General features: G+C 43.8%; 1 protein-coding gene across 6 annotated transcripts; it reads right to left on the bottom strand.

Moving 5' to 3' along the window:
• On the bottom strand, positions 1 to 27,972 carry SLC43A3 (solute carrier family 43 member 3). Of its 6 annotated transcripts, none has more exons than XM_069107708.1 (13): positions 27,837 to 27,937; positions 20,736 to 21,141; positions 18,210 to 18,339; positions 16,542 to 16,588; positions 14,735 to 14,811; positions 14,442 to 14,534; positions 11,333 to 11,472; positions 10,835 to 10,950; positions 7,467 to 7,637; positions 5,987 to 6,106; positions 5,223 to 5,409; positions 2,037 to 2,160; positions 1 to 352 (listed from the first exon to the last, which is right to left on the bottom strand). In XM_069107708.1, exons 2-13 carry the CDS (start codon positions 20,917 to 20,919, stop codon positions 260 to 262), a joined length of 1,482 nt encoding a protein of 493 aa, XP_068963809.1. In that variant the 5' UTR covers positions 20,920 to 21,141; positions 27,837 to 27,937; the 3' UTR covers positions 1 to 259. The 6 variants fall into 6 exon arrangements, with proteins under 6 accessions (XP_068963809.1, XP_068963810.1, XP_068963811.1 ...); XM_069107709.1 differs by lacking the exon at positions 27,837 to 27,937 and adding an exon at positions 22,535 to 22,685 and having other exon boundaries at positions 20,736 to 21,137; XM_069107710.1 differs by lacking the exon at positions 27,837 to 27,937 and adding an exon at positions 22,243 to 22,487 and having other exon boundaries at positions 20,736 to 20,929.
• Positions 27,973 to 27,993: the final 21 nt, after the last annotated feature.

Here is a 27,993-nt window from a genome sequence, read left to right as displayed (position 1 = left end):
CAGGCACTAGCATTCACACATCTTTTTTTTTAATTTTTGTACAAAAACATGTTTTAAAAAAATAATCCATGATCTTGTCTGTCCTGTGGCAGATAATATACTCAGCTTAGGGAAAATGCCTTTCTAGGTACATCCCTACCCCCTCCCTCACCTACTTCTAAGGAGGCTCAACAGTCAAAAGATAGGGAGGGGGGCCAGTGAACTGCATTCCTATGAATCCCTGAGCTGGAAGGAAGGGGAATAAAAGACGCACAGAACATCACGCATCTTTTTCCTGGTCTCGCCACTGCCTAGACACGAGGAAGGGATGGACAAAGGACAGCAGAGTAAACAGTATCAGCACGATGTTTACCTGTGAGAGAAGAGAGGGAAGGATAAGCATCAAGCCAGTACCAGATCAGCCACAGCAGTCACTAGGGTGAGGTACCAAGGGCACCAAGATCTGTAGGGTGCTAAAAGCACTTGTCTCCAGCAGGTCAGAACAGAGCATCCGATTAGTTAAAACAAGAGGCTCAGAGGCCATATTTCCTCCCCACTCCAAGGAGTTCTCTTATCTGACCATACCCTAATCCTTCTCCCAGAGACAGCCTGTGCAACCCAGGCTCTCTCTTCATTCACTATAGGACCTTGTGTTCTGAAATCTCCCGACTCCGGATCTGAATTTGTCTTTGAAGTCGATCTGAGGGCTACTTTCCTCTGATGCAGTGTGTGCTACTTACTATACCCAAGTGGTAGGGGTTCTCGCTACGGCTGTCTCTTAGGTGACCCATATCTATTGTGCCAATCTTTGGCCACCTTGTTCATTACAAAATGTTAAGAGATAAAATGAAACTTGGAGCACCGAGGCCATTTAGTCCAACCTTCTTACTGTACAGGGAAGACAACAGGCCCACTATGATGAACGGACACACATGAATGAATGGTCACTCGGTTATTAGGCACCAGAGGTGGGATTCAAATCCAAGACCTCTGACTCCACAATCCCAGCTAGTCCAACCTCTCCATTTCCCGTGTACAGAGAGAAAACAATTCGCTCAAAGTTACACAGCTGGCTGTTAACAGAGTTGAAATTCCAATAGCTCTTCTGATTCCCAGGGGGGCTTACTAAGAGCTGGTATTCATAGGGAGGCATCTAAATGGGGCTCCAGGGACATGTGAATTTCTTACAGAGCCGTTTTTGAGAAAAGAAGGCAGCATATGATGGAAAGAACCCTGGCTACACATCCTGGCTCTGCCCCTTATGACCTGGGTGACCTTAAGGAAATTATTTACCTGAGGCCCAAGTAGTTTCTCATCTATAAGGAGAAAGGCTTGAGCCAGATGACCTCTGAGGGCTGCTTACAGTTTGGATTTTATAATCTCATTTTAGCCTCAGGAGAGGACAGCAAGACAGGCAAGAGAATTCTATTCATTGGACAGATGAGGAAACAGAGAGGACCATAGTGGTTCCAGTATCATGGGAACAACCCCATTAGCTGATGAGTGGCAGAGATATGACCTTAATCTGGGTTTTCTGCCTCTCAGATAAAGCACATGCTAAAAAGTTTGACTCAATTGAAGTTCTCTGGTTTTACCGAATGGATTGTGTTTCTAAGATAAATAAAAAGTTTCTAGTTCCCCTTGCTCCTCCCAAGGTTGGGTGATCAGCCTTCTTGTGTCATGGGAACATGGACATAAATCTGGAAGGGACCTTAGAGGTCACAGAGTCTAAACATCTCATTTTACAAAAAAAGGAAACTGAGGCACCAAGAGATTAATTGACTTGCCCAAAATCACACAGGTTATAAGGGGTGAAAAAAGGATTTAAACACAGGTCCTGAGTCTAAGCCCAGCAAGCATTCTGCTACATGGAGCTGCCTCTCCTAATTCAGGAAACCCTCAGCCACAGCCCCTCCTGGGGAGCTCCTTATACTACAGACAGTAAGTACAGGCATTTTCCCCTTCCCCCGCCACTCATTTATTGCTCCTTCTCTTACCAAGGAGTCAGGCCCTCTCATGCAGGGTGAAGGAGGGGTAGCCACAGGGATGCTACTTACATAAGTAGGGTCCCCCTGGAGTGGCCCCTTGATGAGGATGAAGATGGGGAACTGCAGAAATGTGACCAAGGCTGACAACATCATCGATGTCCCATAGATCTTCCCAAAGTGCTGGGAAGGAAAGCTGCAGAGAAACATGGATTTGCCCAGTGAATCATCCTGCCCCTCCCACGTCAGGGGCCTCCCCAGTAACTCAGATTTTGCCCATACCTTACTGCCCTATTCCATTCTTTTTCTTCTAGGCTCAGAATCCCATTAAAAATGAGACCTCTGAGATTGCCATGTTCAATCCACTCATTTTACAGAAAAAAAAAAAATTGAGACCCAGTGGGCTAAAGATTATAAGTAACTGAATCAAGACTTGAACCCTGGTCTCTGGTATAGAATAGCTCCAGTGCCAGGGTGGATGCTATCTCTACCAATATACAGTGTAGCTCATCCATACTTGGTTAAAGGATCTTTGAGAGTTACCATGCCCTCCCCACTATTTGTTTTTAAGTTAATGGCTTCCCTTAGAATGTTTTTAAAAGATGGAGTGGGGAAAAAAATGTCCATTAGCTAAACTTCTGGAGATGACTACCCTTCAATAATAAAAGGTGCTAGTGACATTATCAACATCTTCTCACTACAAAGAAAGTGCATTACCCATTCTCTTGATTGAAATTCCCTATAGTCCTATGAGGCAAGTAGGCCAGGATAATCTTCATTTTAGAAGAAGGAAACTGAAGGTGAGAGAAGTAAAGGGATTTCCCCAATGTCCCACACTTAGTGAATGGCAGAGTCAGAACCAAATACCAGGTCTGGCCTCCAGGCTAGAATTCTTTCCCTTCTACCTCATGGCTCCTGTCCTCTGTCTTCAGATCTTATCATCTCAAGATCTTCCCAGCTTCATCTTTGCATTTCCAGTGACCTCCAGCCTCCCACTCTTCCTTCCACAGAACTCACCTCAGAAACTCAGAGTAGAAAGAGTCCACCCCTTAGCTGATCTCTTCTCTCCTTCATGCCTATCAAGTAAGTAGCTCACTTCTGGCTTGATGACCAACAGGAGGGAGAACTCATAACTTTCAAAGTCGGCCCACTCTATTTTGGGGACAGCTCTGATTTTTAGGAAGTTTTTTCTGACCTCAAGTCAAATTAACCTCTGCAACTTCAATCATTGCTCCTGGTTCTGCCCTCTGTGGCCAAGCAGACCAGGTTTTAGTCCCCTCTCACAGGACAGATACTTTAAGAATACTTACTTAGATACTTGAAGAACTTTAAGAACTAATCCATTCTCTCATGAATCTTCTCTTCTTTAGGCTAACCATCCCTGGTTCTTTCAACTCATTGTCCTATGGCAGGAATTCAAGACCTTTACCATCTATGTTGCCCTCAAGCTTACTAACATCGGTCCTAAAATTTGGCACCAAGAACTGAACCATAGATAGAGTAGAATAGAAAAGAAGCAGAATAGAGTAATATGGAAATGACCGTCTTCCTAGTCCTGGACCTCATATCTTTCTCAGTCTAATCTAAGATTTGTTGTACTTTCCTTGATGGCCATATCAAGTCAGTAATTCTTCAGTTTAAAGTGCGCTCAAGCCCCAAATCTTAATCAGAAAAACTCCTACAGGCACAACTACCCTCAGATTATCCTTAAAGCCAACTGAGGTTTTTCAGCTCAAGTGAAAAGCTTTTCATTGATCTCTATTTGTTCATCTTGGTGGGGTAACAAGCATCCTGGAGAAAGGGCTGGCTTTTGAATCAGGAAGATCCAGGTTCAAGTTTATGTACATACACATGTGTTTACATGTATGTGTGCACACACAAATGTATGTGTGTATGTATTAATATCTCTCCATATATAGATAAAATAGTGTATATATATATATATATGATACATACTTATATATGCTATTTTATCTATATATGTATACACCAAGAGAGATACTAATATATAAGCTCAGGGAAAATAGCATATATATGTATACACACATACATATGTGTGTATTTATATATTGTGTATATATGTATGTGTGCATACATGTGTGCGTGTGTGTGTATACACACACACTATTTTATCCTGAGCAGTTGCAATGCACTTAACTTTAGTGCCCCTTGGAAACTCAAGGACTAAGTGGCAGAAGGGCCAACTTGCATTGGTAGTGCTTCATGTGGGAGCTCTTCATATCAGCAAAATCACAGGTTAAATCTCCGTCCTTCAGCTTCATCTTAGTGAATGAAGGCCAGCATTCTATCTTGTCAAGTTCCTTCTGAATCCTGAGCCACCCACAAACTCAACAAAGATATCAGCTCTCTGAAAGCAGGCTGGTCTTCCCTTGGTTCTGCGTACCCAGTGCCCATTGCTGCTGATGTTCACCCTTCATTTTTGAAGAGGACCGCTGATATCACAAAGTGACTTGCTCAGGGGTTGGATGTGAGGCAGGGCTGCACAAAGTCATCCTCCAGGGTTACCTAAGTCCAGTGGCAGAACCTCAAGACCATTAGTGATGCATGGGACGCAGTGGATGATCTTGGCACCTTCAATGTCTAGCCAAGTCCTATGTGTTCCACAGAGCCTGTGTTAGCCAGCTTCATGGCCATCAGAACCAATGACTCTCCTCCACCCTTCTTCCATAGGAAGTCTTCATATGCTTGGGTTGTAACTATAGGCTTGAGCCTATCAGTTTCATCAACCTGACTTAGCCCATCTGCCAGGACAGTTTTACTGGAGTGTGGCTGCTATGCATTCTCCAGCTTCCTGGAGACACAAGGGAGATTTAGGTGACAAGTGGACACCAAATTTAGATGAGAAGTTCTGAAAAGAGTTCAGCAAGCCCCTACATTACAGGTTCTACTCCTCCCCATACACCCTATACACCCTAGCATATAGTAGATAAATGCTTGCAGAGCAATGGATTTATTCAAGTTATCAGTAATAACCTCAAGGAGAAGAGAAGTGAGCTGGATTCCTAGGCCCTCCGCTATTTAAAATTAACACTGAACCTGTTAATGACTATTCCTTGATTGTCAACATTCATTCAGTTCCAAAGCCAACATTAATCATCTAACTCTGCCCCCTTCTTCTTTATCTCTTGTCCATCCTTTTACACCATTTCATAGGGGCTAGAATGGATATCTCCCCCTTTGCCCTTGTAAATACACACATATATACACTTCCCACCTCCCTGCCTTAGCCCCACTTACGCCAGAGTGAGGAAGGCAGCATTCCCTCCGAACAGGAAAGACCGACTGATAACTTGCAGGATGAAGGTGAAATACTGTAGTTTAAGGATAGGAGTAGAGGCACAAATGGAGAAGCCAAGGCACAACAGGGATGTCAAAGCCAAGGATGGGAAGGTAGAGTGAAGGTCTGCCATAGACTCTGGAAAACCTGGTCAGGGAAGAGATTCTGGTCTAAGTCAGAGTAAAGATAGAGACAGAGGTACAAGTCGGAAGGTTGAAGGGCTCAGGGGAAAGGGGAAAAGTAGGGAAAGAGAAAGATCCATGAGAGTAGAGGGCAGAGGCAACAGGCTTCATATTGCCAATGGTACATTTAAGCAGGTAAAGCAACATTCTTTAAGCAAGCAAATCAAGAAACTAATCAAATTGTAAGTTTCTTTCCCCACTCCCCACGCTATCTCTTTCCCCAGACGGGTCTCTTCTCTTTCCCATTTATTGAAGTCATGGTGTCCTACCCATGGACTAATTCTTGTCACTAGCATGAGACAGATGTTGGTTTTCTCCACCATCAAACCTTGGATCCTGAGACCAGAGGTACCCACCCCTTAGGTCTCCTTCCCAACCCCACTGTCCCATTGAATGTGTATTACAGTTTATCAAAGATACTAGAATTATTCATTTTGGCTCTAGGAAGGAGGGAAAGGAGGCAAAACAGTGGGAAAAAGTAGACAAAAGAAATCAGATTTGTAGAAGGGCTTCCAAGACCCTGGACAGAGACACAGTCTCACCTCTTTGTCTTGCCTCTTGCTGGTATTTTTTCTTAAGGTGGTCCAACATAATTCCATTCCAGGGAGCACAGAAGACCCCAAAGAGCTGAGTGATGGCAAAGGCATTTGTAAAGGTGCTGACTGCAATGGTTAAGGGGTGGTAAAGAAAAAAGAATCAGATATGAGCAGAGGAATGTCTACCCTACCTGCCCCTGTTGTACCACCCCAAACTCATTCTTTTCTTGACCTTTCCTGGTATCCACTGTGCTTTAGCACAGCATCTGGAACATAGTGAGTGCTTAATAAATGCTTAATAAAAGCCAGGCATGGTGATACATGCCTGTGATCCCAGCTAGCAGGGAAGCTGAAAGCAAAGGATCTCCTGAGCCTGGGAGCCCCAAACTGCAGTGTATTACACTGATTGGATGTCCACAGTTTGGAATCAATGTAGTGAGCCATTGGGGAGGGACAGGGAAAACCACAAAGTGACCCAAAGGAAAGAACTAAACCAGGTCTGAAATGGAAGTCAAAGCTCCCATGCTGATGAGAAAGGGATTAGGCCCATGAATAGCCCCTGCATTTCCAGTCTGAGTGAGAGAGGAAGACTCATCCTTTTTAAAAATTTAATAAATGCTTCCTACTGCTGCTAGTGATGATGAGATCAGCTAATCCAATGCTTTCACTGTACAGGGGAAGCAGACAGGCCCAGAGAAGGTAAATGACCTGTCTGAAGTGACCAATGAATCAGTGGCAGAGGCAGGGCTAAAAACCCGGACCCTCTTTCCTCATAGGCTAGAGTTCTTTGCAGATCTGTAGTAATGACAGTCTGCCCCCAAAAGGACTAACATAATGGAAAGATGCTGGTTGTGCCAAGAGATGCAGCTTTCAATTCCATCCACCAAGGGATGATGAACAAGTCATTCCACTTCACTGAAAGGCAGTCCAGTATAGTAGACAAAGCAATGGACTTGAAAATCAGAAAACCTGCCTTTGTGAACAAAGTGGCAGTGGTAGTTGTATGACCTTGTCTCAGCAAAAGTCCTTCAATCTATAAAATGGGCTCAGGGCGGCTAGGTGGTGCAGTGAGTAAGAGCGCCAGCCCTGGTGTCAGGAGGACCCGGGATCGGTTCCGCCTCAGATACTTAACACCCACACAAAATAACTGGCCATGTAACCTTGGGCAAGTTACTTAACCCCAATTGCTTTAAAAAAAATAAATAAATAAATAGAATGGGCTCAATGACTTCCCATCTATTCCAACTCTAATTCTATGACCCTATGGCTGAGGATAATCCTTATAGTGCCTACTTCCCACAAAGTACTTTCAAGGAAAGGTTAGAGAGTTGGAAACCTTAGAGAGTTAAAAAAAGCAGAAAGGATTCCCACTGGATTCCACATCCCTTGCTAGCATCAGAACTTGGGCCGATGAGATCTCCCCATCACCCCTATGTGACATCCCCGCTAGGCCCAACAAACCCTCATCTGCTTTCCAGGCAAGTACCTAAATGCTGGTCCCCATGGGCCAGATGGTTCAGCATAGGGTTGAGGGTCCCAATGAAGAGGTAGTGCCACAGTTGCATTGAAGAGAACCAGACCAGATGCCAAAAAAATCGCCAAGACAGAACACAGCTCCAGAAGGAAGGTGGATCCCTCTGGTCAGTGTTGGCTGTCCCTGATGAGGAAAGAAGAACTCCAGCATGGTTGCGGGAAGGGGAGGGAGAAGGGAAGACTTAGGGAACAGAGAAGATGGAAATCTGGAGAGATTGTGGCCAGAGACTGAGCAGTGGGAGAACCTGTAATAACAGACAACTAGGTGCAGCAGTGAGTAGAGCACTGGACTTGCTGTCAGGAAGACCAGAGTTCAAATCCTGCCTCAGATACTTTAGTTGCATGACCCTGGTCAAATCATTTAATTTCTCAGTTTCCCAGTCTGTAAAATGGGGATAATAATAGCACCTGCCTCACAGGATTTCTGTGAAGAACAAATGAGATAACTTGTATAAAAACCTTACACACCTTGAAATGCTATGCAAATGTTAGCTATTGCTATTACCTCTACTCCACAGGTAGGCTATATTGGGCATGGTGTGGAGTCAGGGAGGCCAGAATTCAATCAAATGTTATCTCAGACTCTTACTAGCTGGTGTGACCCTGGACAAGTCACTGAGCTTCTCTGTGCTATAAATGAGGGTAGAATAGATGGCTCGTAAGGCCCCTTCCAATTCAACATCCTCTATCTACCACCCAGCCATTCCTCATATTACCTTACCCTATGCTCACCCTTTGTGTCCAAATGGACAAGAAGCCACTCACCATTGTGAATCCTAAGTTGGAATGGACCTCAAGAGTCCAGTTAGCCCAACCCCAACCTTAATAAGAAACCTCTCTGTAAGTGGCCATCTTGGCTCCACTTAAAGTCCCATAGGCAGGGGGTCAGTCACTCCATACAGGGGCAGTCCCAGGCCATTGTGGAGTGGCTAGAATTCTTAGGAAGTTTCTCATTGTAGTGAGTCTGAATCAGTCTCTATAAAACTTTCACCTATTTATTGTCCTTAGTGCCCCCATCTGGGATCGAATAGATCTAGGATCGAATAGAACAAGCCTCTTGAAAAGACAGCCCTTATGCTGAGGCAGCCCTTATTTTCCTCCTGCCTTTTCCTAGCTGCCTTTCTCCATATCAAACATGCCTCGGTCTTCCTTTCACCACTCTCCTACTATTACACCATGAATGGGCTTCACCTTGGCAATATATATCCTAAAATATGGCTTCCAAAACCAATTAGGGTATGCCTAATGGGGTCTTAGTGAGGATAACCTCTGCCTGTAAAACTTTCCTGACTTGAATATCCCTCTGTCAAAAAGTACTACCTCCTTGAGTTTCTCTGATGCTCCCATTCAGAAGTGGCCTTTTTTGGAATTCCCATCACCCTTCAGCTTTTACTCTCATATCACTTTGTGGCGTTGTTCTTGAGTCACTTTCAGTCATGCCTGACTCTTCCTGACCCCATTTGGAATTTTCTTGGCAAAGATACTGGAAGGGTTTGTCATTCCCTTCTCCAGCTCATTTTATATATGAGGAAACTGAGGCAGACAGGGTTAAGTAACCTACCCAGGGTCACACAGATAGTAAGTGTCTGAGGCTAGATTTGAACTCAGGAAGATGAGTCTTCCTAACTTCAAGACCAGTGCTCTGTGCTCTTTGGTGTCACCTAGCAGCCCCAGGGCACTTAGGGCACCCCTGTCTTTTGTCATTCATCCTCTTAAACTCCTGAAGTATGGAGACTTTGTCTTAATCTGGCCTGCCCCTGAAGAGGCTTCCCATAATGAGTGCTCAAAAAAGGCTATATGGGAGTATTCCAAGAGTATTTGATTTAGCATCATAAGACCTGAGTTCAAAATCTTCCCTAACATTTATAAGCTGGGTAATCATAGAGAAGTCCTTTAAACCTCTTTGAAACTATTTTCCTCATCTTTAAAATTGTTTGTTTTTTAATGCCAACCACTTGCCTCATGGGGTTGCTCAAAGGAAAGCATTATATTAGCCTGAAAGTGCTACAGAAATGGTTTCTCATTTGTTTGGTCCAAGACCGCTAATCATCATCATGAAGAACTCCCAGGGTGAACAGTCTCTCTAAGGCATACAGAAGGCAATTCCTTTATCATTTAAGGGTCCAATACTAGCTGGTTCACACTGACAGTGCTTTAAGGTTTGCCAAACGCTTCCCATATATTATCTCCTTTGACCCTTGCAATACTTTCAGTTTGCTATTATTACTGCTGAGGGGAATAAAGCTAATACTGTCTGAGGAAGGATTCAAACCTTGGTCTTTCCAAATTCATGCTCTCTGTCCTAAAAACCAACTTGCCACCTCATCTGAAAATGCTTGAAAAGTTAGAAAATTGCCTGGGGACACGGAGAGGTTGTGATTTCCCTGTGTAGCAGTGATGGATCCAGGATTAATAGTGGATCCAGGATTAAGAGTGATGGATCCAGGTTCAAATCCAGCCTGATCTTTATAGACCACATGACCAAAGGCAAGTCACAGCTTTTAAGCCTCAATTTCCTCACATGTAAAATGGGTATAATACCTGTAGTAACTATTTCACAGGGTGCTATGCAGCATAGATGATATATACATAAATATAAATGTATCTCTTATATGATATATAATATAAATAAAGCAATTTGAAAACCTCAAGATGTGATATAGGGGGCCCAAAAAAAGTCTGATTCTTAAAGCTATCAGCTTCAAGCTATTAAAGATTAAAACTCTACTGATTTTGGGACACGCTGTGTAAATGTTATAACCATGATGCTAATAATGTTTCATGCAAAATTTGAACCTACATCTTCCTTACTTTAAGGTCAGCCTTCTCTATTAAACTACACTCTAATTACTAATAGTGAGTATTTGTAGAATAGATGCTTAAGATCAAGAGGAAGAGAAATATAGATGAGATTGGGGAGAGGGAGGGAAATCAGGGATTATCAACTTTGCATAAGTATCAATAGATGTTGGATGACAACTTCCTTGTTCTGTGAAAGCAGGGAAATACTGCAATACTCTCAGACAGCTTCCCACTGCCCCCTTATTTCATTCTTTGTTAAGGAACAGAGGGAGAGATAAGGAGAGAGAAAGAGGGAGAGGGAGATGGAGAGAGAGAGATCTGAAAATGAAAGTGATACAAAAACAGATGGCAAGGAAAAGATTTAAAAAGGCCAGGGGGGGTTGGGGAAAGAGGTCCCAATGAGAGGTAGACTTCTGAGAAGGACAATGAAGTCTGCATTGACTCTTGAGGATGACCAGGTGAAGAGAAAGGCAGAGATAGAGTGAAAGCAGATGACAGAAAGAGGGGCTGCAAGCTTACCTTGCTGAACAGCTGGGGAGGAGGAGTTGGCTTCATGCCTCAGTTCCACCTTTTCCTTCCCAGTATCTTCACCTTTTCTTCCTTGGGATCCCTCAGCTCCCCTTGAACAATTAATGCTGAGGAAAGAGGTGCCCCCATTCAGCCCCCAGAGCACAGTCAGGTTTTCTTCAACATGTCTCAAACATCCACAATGCCATGTACTCTACTAGGCACTGGGGGTAGGAAGACCAAAAATAGTCCTTGCCTTGAAGAAGCTAACATTCCATTGGAATTGGGGGAGCCCATAGACAACCCTAAAAGAAATCCTGAGTTCTTGGGGGTCAGGGTGGGATTCTGGCCAGGATAACATGCCAGAATGTGAGATATCCCCTACCACTCCACCACCTGCCCCCCACCTTGTCTCAGTGTCCTGGGGTAATAATGTTGGCCTCAACCTCTGTCCTGTCTCCCACTAGATCCTGAGAGGTGACTCTGCCTAGGGAAAAAGCCAGACCTTACCCATAGCTGTAGTTGGAGGGCAATGGAAAGGGTATGTGCCCCCTGGGCATAAGGAAGAAAGTACGGATGAGATGCCAGATGCTAAAGGCACAGAGGATGAAGAAGGAGATCCGGAGTTTCAAGCCCTGTTCATAAAGAAGCTGTAGAAAGAAGAGGAGTGAGTCATCAAGATGTAGCACCCTAACACAGAGGGTCATTCAGTCTAGTGTCTTGGAAATGGCTACCCTGAGGACATCCATGTACGAGTGAGAACCGGCTTCATGATCTAATAGCCATCTCCTCAGGATGGTTGGAAAGGTCTGGGCAGAGCCTTTTGGAACCCAAAAATCTCTTCCTTACCTTACACTAACATACAGACACAGACACAATCTGACATGGTGCCTGAAATCCCACCATTAGTTTTATCTCTCTGGGCTTTAAAAGAGGGACTTTAAGAGTCTCTTATACTTAGATTATTGGATGGAAGGAATCTTAGAATGGAATAGATTCAGAGATCTGAAGCTGGAGGGCCCAAGGCCACACAGTTTGTAAGATGAAAGGGACCTTGGAACAAACCATTAAGAACTGAAAGAAATCTTAGAAAAATAAAATGTCAAAACAGGAAGGAACTATGAAACATGGAATGTTAGTGTTGAAAGAGACCTTGGAAATCATTTCAGTTCCATCCCTTCATTTCACCAATGAGAAAATTGGGGGTAGAGAAGGGAGGTGACTTATCCAAAGTCATAACACATAAGTAATGGGAAAGCTGCAACTAGATTCTAGGTATCCTGCCCAAGTTGTAGTTCTTTATGTTTGACTTTCTCTGTGACCCTGCTGCTATAGGTGTGGGTGAATGATCTCACCTGAAGCTAGAGCATTATCTTAAACAGGTATGCAAGAATTCTGAGGACGAGTGCTTCCCTTGGAGTCAGGATGAACAGAGTTCAAGTACTGCCTCAAAAACATATTAGCTGGAGACAGACTTCATAATAACCTGGAGAGACTTATATGAACTGATGCTAAGTGAGAGGAACAGAACCAGGAGAATTTGTACAGTTACAGACACATTGTATCAGTGATAACTGCCTTTGATACACTGGACTTATCTCAGCAATACAAGGTTATAAGCCAACTCCAAAAGACTGAAAATGGAAAAGGCTATCCACACCCAGAGAAAGGATTCCGAAGTCTGAATGCAGAGTGAAGCAAGATACTTGCTTTTTCTTTTTCATTTGTTTTGTTCCTTCTTCCTTGTTCACTCCATTGGTTACAATTCTTTACAACCTAACTAATGTTTTATGTGAAGGTATTTGTAGAACCTATATGGGGGTGGGGGAGGGAGGGGAGAGAAAGAGAGGAAGGGGGAGAAAATTTAGAACTCAAAAGCTTGTGGAACTGAATGCTGTAAACTAAAAGTAAATTTAAAAATTTGAGGAGAATTGGGATTAAGTGACTTGCCCAAGGTCACACAGCTAGTTTTGTGTGAAGTATCTGAGGCTGGATTTTAACTCAGTTGCTGCTGACTCCAGGGCCAGCGTGTAAATAAATTTTTTTTAAACCATATGAGCTGGGCAGCACTGGGCAAATCACTAAACCTCCCTTGGGCCCACTTTCTTCATCTTTCAAATAGTAGGATTGGACTCAATGGTCTTCAACATGTTGTCCAGTTCTATGATCCTTTGACCTCAGTTGGGCTGAGAGCTGGCTCTGATCCTGAAGAAGGCAGCAGGTTTTTGACTCCTAATGACTTCTCACCTGTAGAGCTCAGTCAACATTGTTAACAGAGGTCAAGGGGCAAAGGTGGCAAAACAGGGAAAATAGAGAACCATGTTCAGCCAAACCAGGCTTTTTATTGTTCTTCACAGGTAAAATTCTGCTACTGAGTATTTATGATGACTGTCCCCACTGACCACCTTCCCTCCCTACCCAATACATATAAACATGCCTGAAATATTCTCCTTCCTCCACTCTGTCTCTTCGAATCTCTGGTATCCTTCAAAACACAGTTCAAACACCTTCTACACAAACCTTTCCCAATTTCTGCAAACTGCTAGTGCCCTCCCTCCCCAAATGACCTGCTATTCATGTGGAGAGATAGCTATACATGTACACACATATGTACATGTGCATGTATGTATATGTATTCACATCCAGGACCAGCTAAGCAGCACAATGTTCAAATCTAGCCTCAGACACTTACTGGATGTGTGACCCCGGACAAGTCACTTAACCATGTTTGCCTGAGTTCCTCATCTGTAAAATGAGCTGAAGGAAGAAATGGCAGACCACTCCAGTATCTTTGCCAAGAAAACTCCAAATAAGGTCACAAAGAGTAGACACAACTTAAAGACAAGTCAACAACAACATACATACATATATACATATAGACAGATAAACCTATGTACACATACTTTCTATATGTTGTCTCCCTGACTAGAATATAAATTCTTTGAGGTAGGTGACTATTTCATTTTTCTCTTTGTATCTCCTCCCAATATAATAGTAGGTACTTAATAAGTGCTTGTTAATTGATTGATCAGTCTCAGGTGAGAAGAATGTGGGATGGCCCTCCAACTTCTTGGGCTCAGGATCACCATGGGACTAGATGGTGTCCATGTCTATCTGGAGTTTCTAGGAGCCCTCCTCACATCTGTGAAGACCATACAGCAGTGCCAGAGCAGCACAGGCTCATGGCCTAATGGCAGCAATCACGTGGGGTCAGATCTCAGTGTGGGAAAGCAGAAAGAACACTAGCTCTTGAGCCAAAGGGTGGAATCTGGCTTCAAATTCCACATGTGGGAGCAAGTAATTTGGCTTTCCCAGGCCTCAGTTTCCTTATCTGTCACATAGCTAGCCTCTAAACTCCCTTCCAGCTCCATAGCCATATGGACCCTCTTGTCTTCTGGCCCAGGCCAACCCCAATGACTTCAGACCTGTGCACTCAGTCTGTTTGCTTCAAGATCTACATTAACTTCAATGGGCTTATTGTGCCTGTAAATCCAATCCAGCATCTATTAATTGCCTACTGTGTATACAAGGCATTATGTCAGAGTCTAGAAAAAAATGGTTCCTGTCTACAAGAAGATTACATTCTATGGGCTGGAGAAGAGAGGGAAGAGCAAATTACCTTAATGATGAGAAAGATGGCAGAGGAGGAGTCAAACGCCCCATTGTAGAGGGTGATTATGGTAGATCGATGTTTCCCAAATAGGTTCCCCACCTGGAGGATAGATAGCCAACAAGTTATTAATATGTATCCACAATATCACCCTTGAACGCAGCTCCTGACCAGAGGAATAGCTCTAACCTCTGTGGGTCACAGCTGTGGGAGCCCAGCTCGGAATGTTGCCTCCTCTTCCTTTTTCCTTATCCCTTCACTCCCCACCTTACTTTCAGGGAAAAGAGTGAGTGAGGGCCCACCTGCAAATTGGTAAGCAGAAACAAAATGCCTCCAACAGCAAGCATTGGGAAGGCCACCAAGAGCATCGGTGCTGTACCTGGAAAGAACAGACAGGTCACAAGAGCTTCAAACTCGGTTCATTTCTGCTCCTCTCCCTCCCTTACGTGAAATCAAATTCACGGGCCCAGATTCAAACAGATCTTGGATCTAGACCTTCTCCAGTCTTCAAGGCCTCTGCTACTGCACCTCCAGGAAACCCATTCACTTCTTCCTTTCCTTGACCTCTTATAGACCTCTAAAGTCTTATAGGACTTTTAGTCCTCGACCCATAATTCCACAATTAACCAGTCTCATCCTTGTCATGGTAACAATGGCTCAAACCATTAGAATATCAGTAACAATCTCCTCTCCCTGCCCTGATGTCTCAGGGTGATTTTTCAATATCCACCCCTAGCCAACCACCCCCTGGCATTCTGCCAGGCTGACAGTCCTTCATTTAGCAAGGATAGGGCTCCCTACATACCTTGGGGTATTCTGAAGAGGCCAAACTGAAGAAGGGAAAAGAAAGATGAAGATATTGCTGCTTACTAGGGGCATGTAGATGGAACAGTGGAGAGAACACTGGGCCTGGACTCAGAATACAGACTCAGACACTCACTAGCTTTGGGATCTTGGCCAAGTCACTTAATCAGTCTGCCTCAGTTTCCACAACTATGTTTTTTGCAAGGCAACTAGGGTTAAGTGACTTGTTCAGGGTCACACAGTTGGTTAAGTGTCATGTATCTGGGGTCACATTTGAATTCAGGGTCTCCTGACTCCAGAACCAGTGATGCATCCATCACACCACCTAGCTTCCTTCCACAACTGTGAAAAGGGAATAAAACAGCACCTACATCCCAGGATTGTGAGATCAAATGAGATAACATTTGTAAATATTATTTATATATAATATATATGTAAATATTTGTAAAAAAGTTAGCACAGTGTCTGGGACATAGCAAGTGTTTAAGCCTCATTCCTTTCCCCTTTCCCTTCCCCCTTCCTGCAGGTTGGCCTAGACCGAGAGTTCTCCAGGCTTCCACACCCTACGTCCCATTGTGGCCACCCTCACTCTTTATTTCCAGTATCTTCCACCCACTCCAGACTCCTATCACCAAACCCACTCCCCAGGTGCCCCTCAGTGCTCAGTGTCATGCTCAAAGTAGCAATAGCAGTCCAGATGACAAATCTAGTCAAGAAGCTCATAGCATCTTGGTTTCAGAGTTGAAAGGCCATTTGATGTGACACCCTTACCTTAAAGGTGAGGAAACTGAAATCCACAGAGATAAGGGACTTCCTCAAGAAAACACAGGTAGGAAGAGAGAGATGTAGGATGGAAGCATAAGTCAACTTCCCCCTGTATATCAACACCGGAGTTGGGGAATCCCAGATCTATGACCTTGGACAAGTCCCTTCATCTTTGTGACTGTCAGTTTCTTTGTTAAGTGGGAATAATAGAGGCCCATTCTATCAAGCTTACAAGATTGTTTCAGGTTTCCAATGGGATGTTCATGAGGACACTTTAAAAAGTACCAGGCTTCATACAAACATAAGAGAACCATAGAAATCCCTGGCATAGTCCAGTTAAGGGGGTTAATAGGGATTGCCCCTAGGACATTAGTGCTTAAGTGATTGACCCAGGAAAGACTGAGGGGATAAGAAGTACCTAAACCCAGTTCCTGTCCCCCCTTTTTCCCCTCAACACCACTGTGCTTTTTGTTCTAACATCCCAGCACTGGCAGGTCCTATGACAAGTGCTCTGTTCCTTTATATTCAGTTGGCACTCACCTGCAGAGGATACAGCTATAAGTAGTGTGGCCACCCCATAGAGAAATCTGAAAAGCAAACAGGAGAAGGGCCTTGTCAGGAGGGAACACTTGGGCCCTACAGTGAGAGAATGCAGATACTGCGTATCCCCTGTTTAGAGCCCACTTTTTTGTCATTTTGAGTTCTTTTTTAATTTTCTTTATGTTGTTCAGCAGGAGATGGACAAGAGAGATTCCCTTCTCTGCAGAAGACCTAGGTACAAAGAAAGCAGCCAGCCTCGGGGAGGGAGGGAGAAAGTAGAAAAGATTTAAAGAGTCAGTCCACAAAAAGGACTAGGTATAGTCATGAGGAAATGAGGGAAATTCAAAATGAGGTGCTTAAAGAGAATGGAAGGAGAGATAGTGATAAAAAGGCCTGGCTCCAAGTAGCTTATAATCTTGGGAACAGAACATACCATGAATGGACAGAAAGGGGGTTCCTTTCACACTAAAACTAAAATGAAGCAAAAAAAATTTAACAACAAGTAGCTGGAGGTTCAGTCAGGGTTTTTCTAGGCAGTGTGGTTCAGTGGAAGAAGCCCTGATCTTTGACCCAAGAAATCTAAGCTGGAGGCATAGCTCTGAAATGTATGAGTTACGTGACTCTGGGTGGTCATTGAACTTTTGTGACTGGGTTCTCATCTAGGTAGTATCAGTTTTTATAACCTGCCTCCCCAGTTCTGGTGAGGAAAGGGACGTTGTAAGCTTTAAGTCACTATAGAAAAGTGAGCTCTTATCACTATAAAACACATTTCTTACCTCCTGGAACAAGACCAAACACACCCTAATAATCCCCACCAGGAAGAAGGAAGACAGTAATTGTGGTTATCTTAATGTCAGATATAGGCACAGCAAAGAGAAGGCAAGGAGAAAGACTGGGAAACAGTGTAACAAATCACAGTAGATTAATTAATGGAATGTATTATTATTACGTTATACAAGAAATAACAAATCTGAAGAATATGGAGAAACTTGAAAGTATTTGTATGGACTGATGGAGAGCACAGTGACCAAAATCTGCAAGATAATTGATATCATGACCATAATATAGAGGAAGACCCCAGAACTCTATTCAATGCAGTGATCAGCTAGGACTTCAGAGGGCTATGAGGGAATCCTCTTGGTAAAGAGGCATGCTACCATGGGCATAGATCAGACACTTTCAGAAATTAACACTGGCTGCTTTGCTTTGTTTTAATTGTAATAGTCAAAAGGGAAAGTCCCATTTGGTGCCAGGCGCAATGGCGCTGGAACATAGCTATGTTTAATTTGGAAGCTGGTTTGTCTTGTTTCCTTTTGTTTTTGAGATAGAGACAAAGAGGCCATGTATTCTCTATTGTATGAAATGTATGGGTAGATTTTGCCCTTTTAGCAGAAGGAAAAAAAACCAAACCACTGGATTTACACCAGGAAACACTAGTCTGAAACCCAACTCAGGCACTTATAACTAAGCAAACCTAGGCAAATCTCTTTCCTTTTCTATATCTCAATTTGCATAGTTTATAAGGGTTACAATTTGGCAATGAGAAGGAGAAGAGAGTGCTCAGTAGCTGTCAGACCTCTCTCTGCCTATATCTCCCACCATAATATGGTGGTTGTAGCAACTCTCTAGCCAATCCCTGATTTAGGAGCCTGGGCCCCAGGAACTCACATAGCAATGAGACGTGCCACAGTGGTTCCAAGGCGATCAAAGATGTAGCCCATGGGGAATGTCATGAAGTTGTTTGAGAAGGAAGCCAGGGTGAAGATGAGGGAGAATTTTGAATCCTGAGCACTGCATTCTAGAAAAGAAAGAATGGAAATGTTCACATGTCATTTAAAGCAGTATATATCTGTATGTATCATGTACAGAGCTGTAACTAGGCAGGCTGGCTTGAATGCTCCTACAGAGTACCAACACTTAAAAGGCACTAAAAATATTGGTATCCTTCAACAAGTAAGGGAAAGAATGAGCTTTGCAGGGGCGGCTAGGTGGCTCAGTGAATAGAGCACCGGCCCTGGAGTCAGAAGGACCTGAGTTCAAATCAGGCCTCAGACACTTAACACTTACTAGCCATGTGACCTTGGGCAAGTCACTTAACTTTAATTGCCCTGCCTTCCCCACACCAAAAAAAAAAAAAAAAAAGAATGAGCTTTGCCCTTAGGGAATAGCAATAATTAAGACAGGACTCCTAGACAGCTTAGTCCATAGCTATCTTAAGTGTGCTCACTCTCTCCACCCCAATATCTAAAGAATGAAAACTCTGATTCTTAGATGCACTTGCTCCTCAAACCTTTATCTCCCTTTCCTCCAACTCTAATTCCAAGAATTAGAAAGGACCTTGGAGATTATCTAACATGGCCCATGTAAGAACAGGAATGCCTTCTCTACCATCTCCTACTTCCGTTTTCACTTATAGACCTCGAAGGCAGTATGATCACCGTAGCTTTTGCACGGCACCTTAACTTTTGCAAAGTCCTGGGAGGCAGGCTGACAGCCAACATTTCTTTATCACTCTAAGGTCTGCAAAGCAATGCAGTGAATATTTCAGTGAAGTCTCAATAACCATCCCAGGAGGTAGGTGCTATTATCCCCATTTTGCAGATGGGGAAACTGAGGCCCAGAGAGTTTAAGTGACTTGCGGATGAGGTACAGGCTCTGGGAACCCCCTTGAACTTTGATTGAATCTTCCTACTTGCCTAGCCTTCCATTGTCTGTGATCTCCAGCTACTTCCCTTATTACTTATCTTATTACTCCTCCTGAAGACCCTCCCCAAACTCCTCTAGACCACCCCTAGATTCCTCCCACAACCTTTCCATATATAAGACCCCATCTTGTCTCCATGAGAAAAAAAAGGCCAGAATTATCTAGCACAAACTCACTCTGTGTTAGATCATTCTGGCCCTCTTGTCCAGTATATAAGGGTCACAGATACTGAGGCTCCTTAAGAGTCTCATTATGGTGAATCTTTATTAAAGATTCTTTGCTGAGAGAACTTTGCTGAGAGAAGGTTTGAGTTGAATTCATTTGGCAGGACCCCCTAACCCTATACCTGAACATTTTATGCTTCCCTGACCTCTACAGCCCCAGGCCACACAGACAATAGTTAAAGTCAGGATTCAAATGCCTATCTTTCAACTCCATTTAGCCTTTCTATGACACAGCAGCTATCTCAATACCTTCTGAGGTAACTTATTTCCCTTCAGTGTGGTTAGAAAAGTTTGTCCTGGAAGATAGTAGATAAATGCTCTTCACCTCCAGAGGAAGATCTGACTGCAGACATTATTTTATTTTACTTCATTTTCGTTCATTTGTCTTGGGTTTTGTTGGTGTCTTCTTTCACAACATGACTAATACAGAAATATGTTTTGCATGCCAGCTTATATATAAGCTTAGGCAAGGTGGAAGAGAATTTGGAATTCAAAATTGTTTTTAAAGAAAGTTAAAAATCATTTTTACCTATAATTGGAAAAAATAAAATATTTTAATATTTCAAGAAAATTTTGTCCTCGTATTTAGCAAAAAAAAAAAGTTTGCTTCTGCACCCATTGCAACTTACAGGTCCGATCAATCACCCGACAAAAATGGGTGAGCGCTTCCCAGAACTGGCCTCCTAGTGTCACCTTAAAACTAGGCTGGAAAGAGGTTCAGGAAATAGGGAGCTTTAGCAATATCACTTCCTGTTTCATTTCTACTGCACATTTCCTAAGACTGTCTTCATTAGAACTTCCCACAGTAAGGAACAGGAAGTAGAGTTTTTCCCATGCAACTGAAGCCAAGGCTTTCCTTCAGAGAGGTCAAGTGATTGACTCAAAATCACGGAAGATATCATCAAGAGCCAAGCGAAGTCATATTTTTAAGAAAAGCTTTCCACCAAAGCTGGCATTTGAATCAATTCATCAGCAAGCATTTACTAAACATTATTTGCCCCAGGCCCCTGTAAGTACAAAAAGAAAATATTCCCGGACCTCAAGGGAATTCTACTCCATCAGAGCACTGCTTTTCGGTCTCCCTAGGAAATCTTGGACCTATCAAACTGGAGAACCATTGGTCACACTTCTTCCCACCCTCTATACTACTCGCCTAAGGTGCCAACTTCCCTGCACCAACATATTCCCCCATAAAAACATCACTCATCTGCGACATTCCCACTGATCCCTATGGACCTCCACCCCCACATCAGAGTCTTTTCCTACCTGAATGTCCCGTGGCATTGCTAGTCTGATTGCCCGGCTGCTCACACACATCCTCAAAGTAGTGATCACTTTTGAGAACGAACACCAGCGAGGTCCAGCCAAAGATCAGCCCAGAAAAGGCGATACATTCCAATAGACCGGTCAGGAGGGTGGCGACTCGAATGGAGAGCTGAGATCCGGCCATGGGGCTAAAACTGGGACACCATGGGCTTAGTTACAGTCCAGCACCCACTGTTCTCCCCTCAATATGGGCTTTCTCTTTGCTGATTTCTGGAGATGGTTCCAAATTCCCAAAGGAAGAGATGTTTCCGTTTCTGCTCCTTCCTCCCTATCTGGCCTCCCTTAGCGCTGGGCACCAAAGGGCGGGGAGGACAGGATCTCTGGATCTCTGGAGTTCATCTACTCCCTGAAAGGCAAAGCTCACACCTGACTTAATCTGACTGGAAACAAGATTGGAGGGAGGAGAGAAAGAGAAAACCAGGCGAGCAGCGAACCAATAAATAACAGAAAACGTTCTTCTACAGGGAAAGAGTTCCCGGGACTCAGCAGCTACTGGCACCAGGTGATGTTGGCTAGAAGCAGCTGTGCGGAGGTACTGGGTGCAAGCTTCGCTCTGCTGCCTAAGCTCTCATTTTCTTTCACCATCCTCCTTAACCCAGGGGCTCCTTTCAGCTCCACATTTCACTTCTCCTACACCAGAGGGTCTTAATGTTTTTTGTTTTTTGGTTTTTTTTTTTGGTGCCATGAATTCTTTTGGCAATCTGGTGAAGCCTGTGGAAACTTTCTCACAACGTTTTAAAATGCATAAAATAAGATAAATAGATTATAAAGGAAACCAATTATACTGAAATACAGCTATGAACATATTTTAAAAATAAATTCAGGGAGTTTTTACATGTAACTGGGAAAAGATAAAACACTAAATAATTTTTAAAAAATAAATAAATGCAGGAACCTCAGACTAAGAACCCTTGGTCTATATTGTGCATTAGCCAAGGTAATGGCTCCCTAGGTAATCCTTTGTTCAAGATGCATTTCCTAGCCCTACTTCCAGAAATCTCATTCCCAGAGTCCCTCGGTCATTTTTTTTTTTCCATTCACACAGGTTCCCCTCTGACCAGCAGAGGGAAGACACAGAGAAGCTTGGATTTTCTCAACCACAAACAAAAATAATTCCTCCGAATTACAATTCCCTTTTCGGTAAATTGAAGAGATTAGATTACATGACCTTTTAATGTGGTTATTCCATGTCCTAAACTCCCTTCCAATTGAATTAAACTCCCTGCCAAGCTGAATTTTTGGGTCCCTTCTCAGCTCAGATATTTTTGTGTTCTAGGGTCCCTCCCAGTTATGATACTGTTTTAAGGTCCTTTTTAGCGCTCACATTTTAATTCTAAACATCTAGCCCACATTTCCAAGAATTTGTCCTCCCTCTTCCCTTCTCACCCCACCCTCCAGGGGGAAAAACACACTTAGACCTGGAGATAGCTCTTCCACCCCAACATACCTCTCTCTCTGAAGAACAGAAGGCAACTACGTTTTCCTCCCCCACCCTTTCTTCAGAACTCTTTTCAGATTCCCGCCTTAGCTTCCCAATCTCTCTAGCCCCTCCTCCTTTGCAAATGTGTTAGTTCACAGCCAGGAAGGGACCTACTCCGACTCTCCCATTAGGGACTCTGTAGCTCAGCACATCTGTCTTCCTGGCCCCCCAAAAGAAAAGGTCTCTTGTCAACACACACCCAGCACACATGCTCTCACATACACACACATACGCGCGCACACACACACCATACACAAACTCGCCTATTCAGATATGCAGCATGTTACTTTCCAAGTCCAGATCCTTAGCCCAGGACTTTCTCTTCACTCTCTCCTCTTCCAACACCTCCTTCACAACTCTCTTCGCCATCAACTGACAATCACTTTGTTGCAAATACCTTTCCCTGGAGGAACTTCTGCTCCCCGGCCCCCCGCCCCCCGCCCCCCCCCCGCCCCCCCCGTTTCCTAACTGGTAACTGTTATTTTCAGGAAAGCTCCAGACTTGCTTCACTGCCAGCTCCCTGGCCACTTTCTCACTGGCCTCACCGATTTCCACATTCTGATTTTTTCCCCTCCACCTTCATTTCTGGAGCAGTGAATTTCAATCTGGATCCCTCTGCTTTACTTCTTAGGCTATGAGCAGTCAGGTGGCACAGTGGATATAGCTCCTGTCCTGGAGTCAGAAAGACTCACATTCCTGAATTCAAATCTAGCCTCAGACACTTACTGGCTGGGTGACCCTGGGCAAGTCACTTTGAAGAGGTTACCTGTAAAGAGGGTGAGGGTTGCCCTGGAGACTCCAAAATACCAACACCATGGGTCCTGCCCAACGAATTAGACTCAAGTCTTCTCAGCCAAAGAAAAGTAAAGTTTATTAAAAGTTGTCTTGTATTCAACACAGAGTGAGTCATGGTGTGAGATGGGGTCTTATATACAAAAGGTTGTGGGAGGAATCTAGGGGTGGTCTAGAGGAGGAGTTTGGGGAGGGTCTTCAAGAGGAGTTAATGAGGTCAGGTAACAGTTGATTTGGATATAGATATTTTGATAGGCTCAAGGGTGGGAAGTAGATGGACTATGGACGCTAGACTAGTAACAAAGGTTTGGGCAGAGCCACAATGAAAGGCTTATGGCTTCATGCAAATGCCTCATCAAAGGGGATGATTTAATCAGAGCTCAAGGGAGTTTCCAGAGCCTTCAACTCATCAACTTCACCCTATTTGCCTCAATTGCCTCACCTGTAAAATGAACTGGAGAAGAAAATCGAAAACCTCTGCCAAGAAAACCTGAATGGAGTCACAAAGAGCTGGACATGATTGAAGGTGACTGAACAAAGTTCCTGGATGATGTATGTTAATTTGTTCCCCCCTCCCCATCACTGCTGTAACTTTCCAGGCTGAAGTGCCCCTCCAAAGCCACCAATCTGTGGGTAGTCGCCCCCTTTAATACGTAGGCAGACTCTTTGAGGGCAGAAACTGGCTCTGGTTTTTGTTTTTGTTCATGTTCCCAGAAATTGGTACAATGCTTGGCCTGGAATAACTACCTAATAATTGCTTTTTCTATGTATTTAAAAGCTTTCTTTCATTTGTTTTCATTCATTATTCAGCGCTCTCGCCACACCTAACGTACCGACCTCTGATAGGTGAGTAATGTCTCATCTTACCCAGAACCAGGTCTTCCACCCTCTTCCCAGTTATCTACACACCCATGCTTCCTGCTCTCTGGACATCCTCCTCTCCCTCCCATCCTGACCCAGAACTCTGCCCCAGGGATGCCTGGCTCTAATAAGTGGCCTTTATTTTATCTTGTCCCTCCTCACCTCCCCACCCAATCTTCCCCAGTATTTCAATCTCCATGTTATTTTACTCTCTGAATCCTACCAAACTCTCCCTAGCATCCTAAATTCATTGCGGGAGTGGATGGTGTTTCTAAATTATATTTGTGTCCCAAGCTCTTAGCCCTGAACTGCCACACAGCTATCACTTAAGGAAGGAAACATAAGCATTTATTAAGAGCCCTCTCAGTGCCAGGAACTGTGTTAAGTGCTTTACAAATATTGTCTTATCTGATCCCAGAGACAGTAAGTGCTGGGAAATAAGCACTATTATTCTCCCCATTTTGCAGGTGAATAAAGTGAGGAAGATAGAGCTCAAAAGACTTGCCCAAGGTCACGCAGCTGGTTAGAGTCTGTCTGAGGCTTCAAATTTTGAGCTCAGGTCTTCCTGACTCCAAGCCAGCGATTCTATTCACTGTGCTGCCTAGTTGCTTCTAGGCAGACAAATGCTTTTTCCAACCATCCATGCATCAATTCACCTTCCCGTCTAATTTATCAATACATCTAACCTACCTACTTGGTTCCCTCACTTCTTATGTCCCTCTCAGTCTAGGACATGATGCTGGCAATCAGAAACCAAGATGAACTAATTGAACTCCAAAGTTGATCAAGCCCAAATGATGAGGTACAGGTTCTGGGAACCCTCTTGGGCTTTCCTTGAATCTTCCCATTTGATGAGGCATTTGCCTGAGGCCATAAGCCTTTCATTATAGCTGGGCCCAAATCTGTTATTGGCCTAGCCCTCCACTGTCCAGATACTCCTCACCCTTGGTCCTCCCAAAATATCTATAAATTAGCCTAGCCCTCCATTGTCTCTCATCTCCAGGTAGCCTCCAGCTACTTCCCACCCTTAATCTCATTACTGGAGTCTGACTTCATCTGACTTCTCCTGAAGACCCTCCCCAAACTCCTCCTCTAGACCACCCCTTGAACCCTACCACAATCTTTCTGTATATAAGCTCCATCTTGCCTCCATATGAGGTCTCCCAGAATTATCTAGCACAGACTCACTGTGTCAGATGATTCTGGCCCACTTGTCCAGTACAAGTTTCACAGATACCTAGGCTCCTGAAGAGTCTACCCATTATGGCAAACCTTTAATAAACTTTGCTTTACTTTGGCTGAGAGAAGACTTGAGTTGAATTCAGTCAGGAGGACCCAGCATGTTGGTATTTTGGGGTCTGGTGCACCGCTAAACCTAAAACCTCAACATATTATGGTTCCCTGACCTCAACAGCATGAGTCTGACTCTATCATCCCCCTATTCAATAAACTCCAGTGGCTCCTGATCACATCCAGGACCAAATAGAAAAGCCCCTATTTGGCATTCAAAGCCCTTCAGAAGCTGCCCCCTTCCCCACCTTTCCAGTCTTCTTGCATTTAACTCTCATCTTCATACTCTACTCTCCAGTGACACTGGCTTCCTTCTTGTTCTTTGAACAAGGCAATCCAGCTCCCAGTTCTGGGTATTTCCCCTGGCTGTTCCCCATGTTCTCCATTGTAATTCCTAGCTTCCTTCAATTCTCAGCAGAAATCCACTCTCTTTGGGAACTCTTTCCCGGCCACCTTAATATATAGTTGTCTGCATTATTGTTCCCCCCCCCCCATTAAAAAGTGAATTTTTTGAGGGCAGGGACTCTTTCTGCCCTTTTTTTTTTTTTTTAATATCCAGGGCTTTTCAGAGTTGCTGGCACACAATAAGCACATCATGATTTTGGGTTGACTTAATTATTGACTTACTTCACACCCAGGTTTGCTGTGGAGATCAAAATTCAGAAAACTGTATACAAAGTATTTCACAAACCATAAAGTGCTGTTTATATGACAGTTGTTTGATTATCACTGTTATAAGCAACAAGCTACCCAATGGAGAGAAGAAAGCAGCGTGTGCTAGGAACCTTCACCATCCTCTTCTCATACCCTAATGGAGGCAGCCCAGGACCCCGAGCCCAAGAGCCTTGGGAAAAGCAGCGCCTCCCAAACTTGTTATGCCTGTTTCCAGCCTAGCCCCTGAGGCCATTATGGAGCACCAGGGTTACTGTGGAGATGGGAGGCATCTTCTTTATCACCACCGCACTGGTGGCTAACTGCTAATTACCACCAACTGGACCCTGGGAGTGGCAACAGCCTCTAAACCACCAGTCCTGCTTCCAGCCCAGCCCTCATGTCCACCATCCATGGAAGCAACTTTTGTGGAAGAGGGGCTAGTCACTCCTACTAATTGCCAAATAATTGCCACACATGCAGAGCAGCCAAGCCAGCCTAGCTGAAACAGTTAGGCACCCTGAAGGAGGTACCAGAGGCAGCATGAGCCAAGCAATTCAGATCATCACCACTACCTTGACCATCTTGCCCTCAGCCCAGCATCCTGAACCCAATAATGATGCTTCCAATCCAGTGCCCTCAACCATCATCCTAAGAAGCAACCTTTGTGGAGACAAAGCCTGGCAACTGCTCCTTTAAATGCTATAGCCATACCCTCTGAAGGCCCAGAAGAGAAAGTTCTTGCCACCAAAATCCTTGGCACTCTCAAGCAGTTCAACATCAGAAACTGATAGGATCTTATCAGTGGAATTGATGATGAAGAATCCATGCAATATGATGAAAGCAGACCAGGTCCTGAGCCCAGAGCCATAGAATAAGATCAGTTTCAAAGGTCTGCTCATCAATGTTGTCGAGCTTGGTAGCCCTTCTGAATGAAATTGATGTTAAAGTGAAGACCACCGAGCCCTGCTGGTGCCATATGAGACCCAATAGTGGAATTATTGATGTGAGAACATCAAATAATGTGTCAGTGATGTTATGGGTTTCCACTTATGATCCTAATAAGAAAAATATATATGAGTGTATGGTTGAATCTTTTTGCTTCAACCTCAGAAATGGAAGCAGTATGGAGGGAGGCAGACCTGGACTATCTTATAGATTCAAAACTCAGCTTCATCTTTGAATCGTTGGCAGAGGATAATATAGCACTTAGCGTAGAAATAAATATAACCACTTCCACAATGACAATGAGGACAAACATTTGTTAGATTTAAACCTCTAGTTTATCTTTGGAGGATACTGAAACTAAGAAAATAATGGAAAAATATAAAAGGTTACCAACCAGTAGTAGTTCTGAGGTTATAGGGGGGAAAACAAACCATTTAAGGAAGACAATGGGCTGCAGATGAGGAAAATATGATAAAGCAACAGCCAGGGTTTTGCCACAGCCACCATTGTGAAGGAGGGAAGGGCTTAGCATTCCAGCTTCTTGTTCTGATCTTTTTTTTCTCTTTATAGTCATTGTAATTGTAAGCTGGCCATTGGATGAATGGGTCTACCATAACATGGGATTTCAATTTATTCAATAACAATGTTTAAAAGGAACTCACACATGATATCTCACAAACCTTGCCTTGAAATTACCCCTGTTCCCTCTGAGCAAATGTCACAACATAATCTCCTAGAAAGTTTAAAATGTATGATGAGTAATCAGGGCCAAAAACTGAGGCAAAATAATGATCTCTGAATGATCAGAAAAATCATGGTTAATATTCCAATGGTAAGTAGTAAATATCATTTTTAAAACATTTTAGACCTTGGCACACATTGCTGGATGACCTCTTTTAAAAGGAGAAGCTGTTCCTTGAGGGCTGACCCTGCTCCCTCAGAAAGTGGGAGCCAGAGATAAGCGAGAAGGGGCAGGAATCTGTAAATCTAGCAAACAACCACACTGCTGAGAAACTTACTCGTTTCTGTCCATGTCTTCAGTTCCATTCTAATCTTGCTGTTGCTGTTGGAGGCAGGGGGCTGGAGGGCAGGAATTCAGTGACTCCAGCCAGAAGATGAAAAGACAAGGGGCAGCATTGAATGTGCCAGTGCCAGAGGCATCTATTGGCTAAAGTT

The sequence above is a fragment of the Petaurus breviceps genome, unplaced genomic scaffold, assembly GCF_028583685.1.
Source record: "Petaurus breviceps papuanus isolate PSGF00001 unplaced genomic scaffold, PetGlider_PUasm1.0 90195, whole genome shotgun sequence".
In the NCBI taxonomy this organism is placed as follows: domain Eukaryota; kingdom Metazoa; phylum Chordata; class Mammalia; order Diprotodontia; family Petauridae; genus Petaurus; species Petaurus breviceps.
This window is presented reverse-complemented; position numbering and strand designations above follow the sequence as displayed.